The sequence below is a fragment of the Vigna angularis genome, chromosome 5, assembly GCF_016808095.1.
Source record: "Vigna angularis cultivar LongXiaoDou No.4 chromosome 5, ASM1680809v1, whole genome shotgun sequence".
NCBI lineage: Eukaryota > Viridiplantae > Streptophyta > Magnoliopsida > Fabales > Fabaceae > Vigna > Vigna angularis.
In genome coordinates this window covers 23500618-23509176 of record NC_068974.1, presented here as the reverse complement: position 1 = coordinate 23509176, position 8559 = coordinate 23500618, and the positions used below count along the sequence as shown (strand labels likewise).

General features: G+C 33.6%; 1 protein-coding gene across 1 annotated transcript; it reads right to left on the bottom strand.

The window, feature by feature from the left end:
- Window positions 1-369: 369 nt before the first annotated feature.
- Window positions 370-1495, bottom strand: LOC108340020 (zingipain-2). The gene is made up of 2 exons (XM_017577250.1): window positions 1060-1495; window positions 370-956 (listed from the first exon to the last, which is right to left on the bottom strand). Exons 1-2 carry the CDS (start codon window positions 1493-1495, stop codon window positions 370-372), a joined length of 1023 nt encoding a protein of 340 aa, XP_017432739.1.
- Window positions 1496-8559: the final 7064 nt, after the last annotated feature.

Genomic DNA, 8559 nt, shown 5'->3' with positions numbered 1-8559 from the left:
CTGTTTTTAATTTATAGTAATTAACGTTGGCCAAACAATAAATTAAATAAATTTTAATATATGTTAGAAGAGGTTAAGACGAATTTATTGGATTGAAACGTGATACATTAATATATAATTTTAGAATATATATCAATGACAAAAATAACTGACTTTTTGTTTAGTTTTATTGTGTCTGGATTCCTAATATCCCAATTCTTAAAATCACGAGTACAACTTTTACAAATTCAAAGTTTGACTAGGAAAACACAAATTACAAACACTTTATCTTGCATTGAACTACACTTACAATACATCAATTTCAAACTGAATATTTAAATTTAAAAGCATTACCAAGAGGACGAATGTCAAACAATATTACATAGTAAATCAAGCAATTGGGTATGAAGCATCCATGGCAATGCCACAAAGGCCTTCTTTAGCATCTATGCCTCGTTCCATTCTTATGTATCCTTGTTCACCCCATTCTGTGCCCCATGAATTCTTTACTATCCAAAACTCAGTACCATTATCGGTGATACCATAGCCAACTGCAGTAACACCATGGTCTAGTTCAGTTCCACATTCTCCAGTGAAAACCCCAGTTTTGTAAAATTGGAAAGCAGATCCTCCAGCATCAATGCTAACTGACACTGGTTGGTTTGCAACAGCTTTCTGCAGTGCGTCCTCACTATTTGCAGGTACCGTTTCATACCCTTTTATTTGAGCTTCAGGAGAAGCCTCTTTCGTTGTGTCACAAGTTCCATTAACTCCAGTGTAGGGGTAGTTAGCCTCACTGGTGATTCCACCATTTTTTATAATGAATTCGAAACCATCTTCCATGAGACCTCCATTACATCCTTGATCCACACTGTCACAATCCACTAACTCTTGCTCTGAGAGAGACACTAACTTACCTGTAGTTATCTGGTAGATACCTTCTGTTGCAGCAACTGTTGAAAATGCCCAGCAGCTACCTGGTTTTGAAACCAAATTTTTGTTAATGTCATGCAATTGTTAAAAGGTTATGTAACAAATTATAAGGGTCACTTATATTGTAGGGTTTGGTTTGTGCTATACCACATTGGCCTTGGTCCTTGATTTGAGTAACAGCTCCATTTTGCCTCCAATCCACTGCAGTAGGAATAAGAGTAACGTTTTCATACTTGAACGATGTTTGTGCTGTTTCTTTCAACTTATGAGATCCCTTGTATCCAGTGTGGGAAGCAATGAATTCTTCGTTGGTTTGGTCAGCTAGGTGATTGATGCCGAGCTTGTAAGGTTTGTTGCCAGCAGCATTGAAGGATTCAATGAATTGAACATTGTCCTTGAATATGAGGAAACGTTTTTGCTTCTCTGCAGCATTCTTATATGTTTTACCATATTTTTTCATCCACTGCTCATGTCTTTGGGCCATGGATCCCTCATTGATGTTGCGGGACATTACTTGGGAAGTGAAAATTGCGAGAAGGAGAAGTAGAGCCAAAACGTGCTGGTTTTTCCCCATGGAAGTCATGTTTTTGTAACAAGATTGATGGGATGTAGAAGTTGTGTTTGAAAAACTGATATGCTCTGAAGGTAATGTTTCAAATGGTATATATACAAGCGCTGTCTCTCAAAGAATTTTTGTTTTTTATCAGAATCTGGATGAAGTTGTTTTCTAATGGATGAACCTTATTATGTATGTCACCTTCTTGTAGCATTTAGATCTCTTCTGCGTTAGAAAACAAAAGAGAGCAAACACAGCATCGGATTTTCTTTCCAATATCTAGTAGAGATAACAAAGTTTATGTTTGACCATCTATTTAGAAAACTTTATTAATAATAAGAAAACAGAAAACATCAGAAAAAGGAATGAAAGATAGGTGACCATATTAAATTTTGAAATATGATTTAGTACGTACGTATTGAATAGAGAGAGATGTCTTGCCTCGACATCAGAAATCAAATAAGTTTGTAAATTTTGTATTTGTGCAGATGCCATATTTTGTACTATTAGACTACAAGAATTGTGTTGTATTTGATCAATAAAAAACATGAACTTAGTATATTAGATGCCACTTGTTGAACTCTTGGGCTGCTGCCAGTGGGATGCAAGCAATAATATAATTTTTTTTCTAACTTCCTAATGTAAGTTGTTTCAATGTATAGTATTAACTGATAATATGTACCTAAAAAATTTACATTCTGAATTAGTTATATTTATAATTGGAATAAAAGGTAATTCTCTAATATTTTATTTATTTTGGGAGTTCTCACGACCTGGAAAACAAAAATTTCCAATCCCCAGTCAAATAATTTAAATTTGAAAAACTGGATATAAAAACGTAAATAAATACTAGACATTACATTGTATGAACTATGAAGTAATTTAAATTATCTAATACTTCTAAGGAAAAGAGAGATGAAAAGTACTGGATATTTGTCAGTTCCGAAACATTTGGTTGTTCGTCTACATTTTTATATCTTTAATTATTCCAATAATGATATTTTTTCTAATTAAAAATGAATTATGAATATTACGTAAAAGGATTTATAACACGTTAAAGTAATAAAATCATCTTATCTTGTTCCATAATTTCTTATGTTGCCAACACCGAATTACATCCAATGCATCACATTCATAGTTATCTAATTGTTCACTACACTAAAATAAAGTACTCTAATTATTTGTTTAAGATATTATTGAAAAAGGTTGTAGTAACTCTTGTTTCCCTTTTGTTTGATATTGTATTGTGGACAAATGAGGCATCGATATAGAAACCTGGCCAATAGAATGTTCCAAAATACCTGTCATAAAAAAGCGAGGTCAAACGTGTGACACAAGAAGCGTCGGTCTAACCAACTATAACACACTAAATAGTTAAATACTGTAAACTGGTTAAGCCCACTCTAATGCCTCGATAACAATTTTTAAAATAAAAAATGAGCTTTTAATGTTTGTTAAATAATACGATGGTAAAGTGAAAATTTAATTACAAAAATTATTTAAAACATATTAACTTTTATTAAAATTAAAAATTTGCTTCCATGTAACTTATGTTAAGGAATAATTAATTTTAAAATGACTTAAATACCAATTAGTTTCCTATTTTGGTCTAGTTTATTTAATTTGGTTATGATTTTGTTATAGTGTTTAATCATGTTTCCATTTTTGTTAATTTGTTCAATTAACCTTTTTTGCTATAATATTATCTAAATAGTTAATGGTAGAGTGTAAAACATAACCCATTACTATTAGGTGACACTTAACTTTATTCATTTCTTTTTCACACGTCCATCTTCGTATATCATCATCTTCCTCACCTCCATCATCATCATCTTTCTTGTCTCCATTATCACCACCATCATCGAATCATTCATCATCTTCTCGATTATCACCCCACACAAAAGAGTCTTATTTTGAGATGACCTAGTTTCTAGAATTATTTATCTTGTATTTGCTTTCATGTGTTTAGTTTGTGTTTTTGCAAAGAGACTCCTTCCATCACCTATGAAAAGAGGTCTCTTAGATTTGTAAACATGTTGAATATTTTGAGTTCATACATTTATATTTGACCACCATTTGTGTGAGCTCTCTTGACAGTTGATCACCCCTTAGTCTTATCTTGAGTCTAAAACTCAAGTGACAACAACACCCACTTATCTAGAGTTTGATGAGCTTTTATGCCCCCTCGCATGAAACACCATAAATCCCCCTCCCCTTTCTAGTCTTTCCTCTTTTACTCCATTTTACTTCTATTTTAGTTCATATGATGCTTAGTACATTTGGCTATGCTTATTTCCTTAGCTTTCCATTTGGATGTTTTCTTAATTTAACCTCTCTTATGAATCCTTGGAAGTAAACCTTCACATCTAGATAACCTCTTGGTTATCTTAATGTCGAGTTAGGATCTTCCTTTAATTTTTTTTTCATGATTAACATTATATCTCTTAATAATTAAAATGAGTCTTCATTATTTGATAATTATATGGTGTTTTTCTTGTGCTAACTTGTGAATTGTAGCTCTTGTTGGTTTGATGAAGGTTATTTGCGTCTGGTGTGAGTACATTTTCTACTTGGCCAAGAGGTTAGAATATCCTAATCTCAACTTCTATATGTTTGATGAAATGCCAAGTTGTGATCATATTGATTTGGTTCTATTCTTATGATGACTAAATGCTTCTTGTCCTTTTTCACATGATAACTACAATTTTTTGTATCTTGTGGGCCTTTTAAAATTTCCTAGATTTTTGATTCATATGTCACATGCTAGGAACTTTCTTTCCTTCTTTTATAGTAGTACTTGAACATGTGTAATTAAATTACTAGCTCAATATGTATGTGCCTTTAAATTGATTGACCTAAACAAAAGGAGTTAAGTGATAAAAATAAATCTAGCCACTACTCTTTAACTCTTTAAGCTAGAATAAAAAAAAACATTTTCCACCTCATTTGCATGAAGACCGAGAGCTTCTAAGGCTTGTAAGAACTCAAAACTGTTAAAAATTTTGTGGTATGATTCTAGTTTGCATGAATTTGAGTGAATAGATGTGTATGGAAAATTAGCACCACTAATAGTAGGACCTAATCTTTTTAAGTATATGCATGTTTATTGAGATTTTTTTTCTTATGTAGTCTTTTTCAAGCTTTTCTTGTATTAGTCTTGTTGTTAGTTTTGTCACATGCTTTCCATCTTAGTGTTTAAATTTCCTTGTTTTTTTAGTGTCTTTTTCTTGATTGTCATTCCATTCTTAAGTTTATTTATTGAAAGTTTTCTTTCCTTGATTTCTTAAATGTATTTGTTCTTTCATCAATCCACTTGCTTGCTAGACTACTGGATTTTGCACTAGAGCTTGAGTGATATCCTTACCTTTTTCTATTGAGTAAGGATGTCAAACACCTTGAGAATAACTTGTTTTGTTTATCTTATTTGGTCTCGACTTTAGCTCATTTTTTCTTGTTTTTAATTCTCTTTTGTCTCGGCTTTTGAGTTTGCATGTAAGAAACATGGAGGAGTCACCCAATATACCCACTCCAAGCATGAGAAAGACCTCAGTTGCATAAATCAATCAAGAATCCACCTTGGTTCAACTTTTCAAAGAGATGGAGATGTCTAGGAAGGAGAATGAAAGATATCTAAGGGGCACCATCCATAGACTTGACATGGAGAAAACAAAGAGAGAGAGAGAGAAACAAAGAAGGGAGAAGACACACATCTTCGGATGAATCCTTTGATGGAGGGTGAATGAGACATTATGAAGGAGGAAGAAGGAGCCAACATCCCCAAGGAAGCCACCACCTATGATCAAGATACCAAAGTTGCATAGAGATAATGATGTTTGATGTTTATCTTGAGTGGGAAGAAAAAGTGAACCAAATTTTTAATGTAAATCATGTCAGGGATCAAGAAAACATTTATCTAGTAGTGGTAAAATTTGAAGGTTATGCGGCATCAACTTTTTATAAACTCTTACCAAGGCCATCCGCAGCTTCTTGGATTGACATTATGGGACATATGCGATCTAGATTTATGTCTTCCCACTGTAAGAGGGAGATCCTTTTCAAATGCCAAAGGCTTCAACAATGATCCATGTGTATGAATGATTATTCCAAGTTAGTTGAACATTTTCTACTCAAGGCGGCTTTGCATGATGAACGAGATTGTTGAGATTGTTGATAGGGGAGCACTGATTTAGCTGAACCTACAATCTCAGAGCTTCTAGTTTTTTATGATAACAACATAATTAATAACACATGTACTTTTTATGTGTTACATGATCTATTGCTTACATGCTTTATGTTTTAATCAATGTGTAAATTTGTTTAAAGCATTGAGAACATGATTGTGTTGATACATTGCATTTCACTGTGTTACATAATTGATTTTATTTGTGAATGCATGTCTGATGTTTTATAGAAGGAAAACCACAAGCACTTATGTTGAACTTTTAATTGTGGCAAAACAACAGTTTTAAGTCGACTTCATTATAGGGTGAGTCGATTAAAACTCGTGGCTTTGCACAAACCATTTTCAAAGTGTGCTGTGAGGATTTTCAAAGTGAAAGTTTTTCAAAACTTTGTTTAACTATGTTACATAGTCGATTACATGCAACCTGCATTCGACTAAGTCTGTTATAGTTTTGAAATTCTACTAATGCTTGAATTAAATGGTACAACGACTATATTTTTAAACATGTTGACCAAGCATTAAATGTGATTCGACTGCATTAATTGTACATTTAGTTAACTGCATTGATTACTGCTAACTGATTTAACTAAATTGTTATATTCGACTGCATTAGTAGCTAAGTCGATTAAAATGCTTCTGAATTGTGAAAATCTATAAATTGATGCGAACTTGATTTCTGTAGGAACTTTTGTGAATCTAACAGTTTGTGATATCTTTTGCAGAAACTGTATTCTTACAGGAAGAGAGAACGAGCTCCAAGAAACAAGAAGTGACTGTGGTGATCATCTCCTTGTGGATTCTTGAAGAGCAAGTTAACTGCACATACAAAGGCTGATCAAATTTGCACATTGGGTGTAACTGAGAGATCAGAGGCTACAATCTTGTAAATATTGGATTGAGGTTCCCTGTTGTGATTACAGGAAGAAGAGTGTGTTGCGTTCTTGACTTTGAGGGTGAATCAAAGGGTTTAGATTACAGGAGAGGGGATTCTTGCTGCTAGTTTGTTTTGTATATGCCTATATTTTTGTTAGAGGGTTAGAGAGGTGTTTTATATTTTGACATAAGGTCGCTATAAAAACCTTGTTGTAAAAACCTTGATCATTATAGTGCATTGGCTTCCTGTGGTTGGAAGGACACTAGATGTAGGCTTGGCCAAACTAGTATAAAAACTCAGTGTTTGATCTTTTTATCCCTGCACTCTTTTATTCATTCGACTTCTTACTGTACTTAATCGATTATCTTTCCGTTGCATAAACAAGTCTTTTTCCTTGCGTTTCAAGAAAGCTTTTAAAGGCATTGCGAAAAAGATTTAAAGAAAACATTGTTTTTACATTTCACCAATTCACACCGCTCTTTGTGTGAGAAATTAAGCCATTCTATTTTCAACAATTGGCACCAAAGCTGGTTTTCATAAGATATTTGAAAAACAAGTCGATTATCTTTTTCCTTAAATGGGCTGATCTTGAAAAATGACTTTGAATTTTCAAACCTTTGGTGAAAGTGCATCCACAAATAGACCACCACTATTTGCTGGAGAAAACTATGTTTTTTGGAAAATTAGGATGCAAATTTTCTTGAATCCGTGGATAAAGGAGTTTGGGATGCAACTCTAAACGGTCCATTTGAGCCAACTGATGTTGTTAATGGAAAAACTATTTTGAAAAACTTTTCTGAGTGGACTCAAGATGAGAACCGAAGAGCTCAATATGATGTTAAGGCTAGAAATGTTATTGCTTCTACACTAACCATGGATGAATTTTTCAGGATATCACAATGCAAGACTGCCAAGGAAATGTGGGAGGTTCTTAAGGTGACACATGAAAGAACAGATGAAGTAAAAAGGGCCAGAAAGAATTCTCTTATACAAAAATATGAGTTATTCAGAATGAAGGCTGGTGAGACGATCTATGAGGTACATAAACGATTCACACCCATAGTTAATCACCTCATGGCTCTCGGGAAAGTGTTTGATAAAGAAGAGATCAACATAAAGATCTTGAAAAGCCTCAATAGAAGCTGGAAACCAAAAGTCACTGCCAAATCTGAATCAAGAGATCTTACTAGCGTGAACATGGCTACATTGCTTGGAAAACTCAGAGAACATGAATTAGAGCTTGGAAGGCTAAAGGAGGAAGAAGAAATTGAAGAGAAGAAATCAATTGCTCTAAAAGCCACAAGCAAGAAAGCCACAAAGATTCATGAACCTGAAACTGAATCAGATGCAGATATACCAAAAAGGGAAATGATGAATAAGATGATGGTAAGAAAATTTGGCAGATTCATGAAAAATAAAAATTTTGCAACTAATAATGCAAGTTTCTTAAGAGGAGGAAAGAAGAATTCAAGAAGCAACGCTGTTCAATGTTATGAATGTGGAAAGGATGGTCATATCAAGCCTAACTGTCCAGACTTGAAGAACAAGCAGAAAGAACTCTCCAAGTATCCTTAGGACAAGAATAGGAAGCATATGAAAGCTTATATTGCTTGGGAAAAAAGTGATGAAGATTCTTCTAGCGATGAAGATTGTGATCGTGAAGAAGAATCAAATATATGCTTCATGGCAGGCTCTGCAAAATCAGACTATGATAGTGATGAAGAATTTGAAAATGAACCAATAGAAGTCAAGTACCACATGCTATTGGATGCATTTCAAGAGGTTCATGTAGAGGCCATGTGACTTCAGTACAAGGTCAATTGATTATCATCTGAGAGAAGAGATTATGAATACAGAATTGATAATCTTGTACAGGACAATGAAAAGCTTGAAAAAGATCTTGAAGAAGCTCTCAAATCTACAAAGACAGTAGAGACTGAAGTACAAATTATTGAGAAAGAGTATGATAGTTGTTCTCTACATGTTGAGAAAATTGAGTACTTAACCAACACATTGGCAAAATTCACTCAAGGA

Bases quoted from the DNA above. Each gene is read 5' to 3' on its own strand.
- LOC108340020 (XM_017577250.1), bottom strand. From the start codon at position 1,495: ATGACTTCCATGGGGAAAAACCAGCACGTTTTGGCTCTACTTCTCCTT. The intron at 957-1,059 runs GTATAGCACAAA...TTTCAAAACCAG, and splicing joins CAAGGACCAAGGCCAATGTG to GTAGCTGCTGGGCATTTTCA.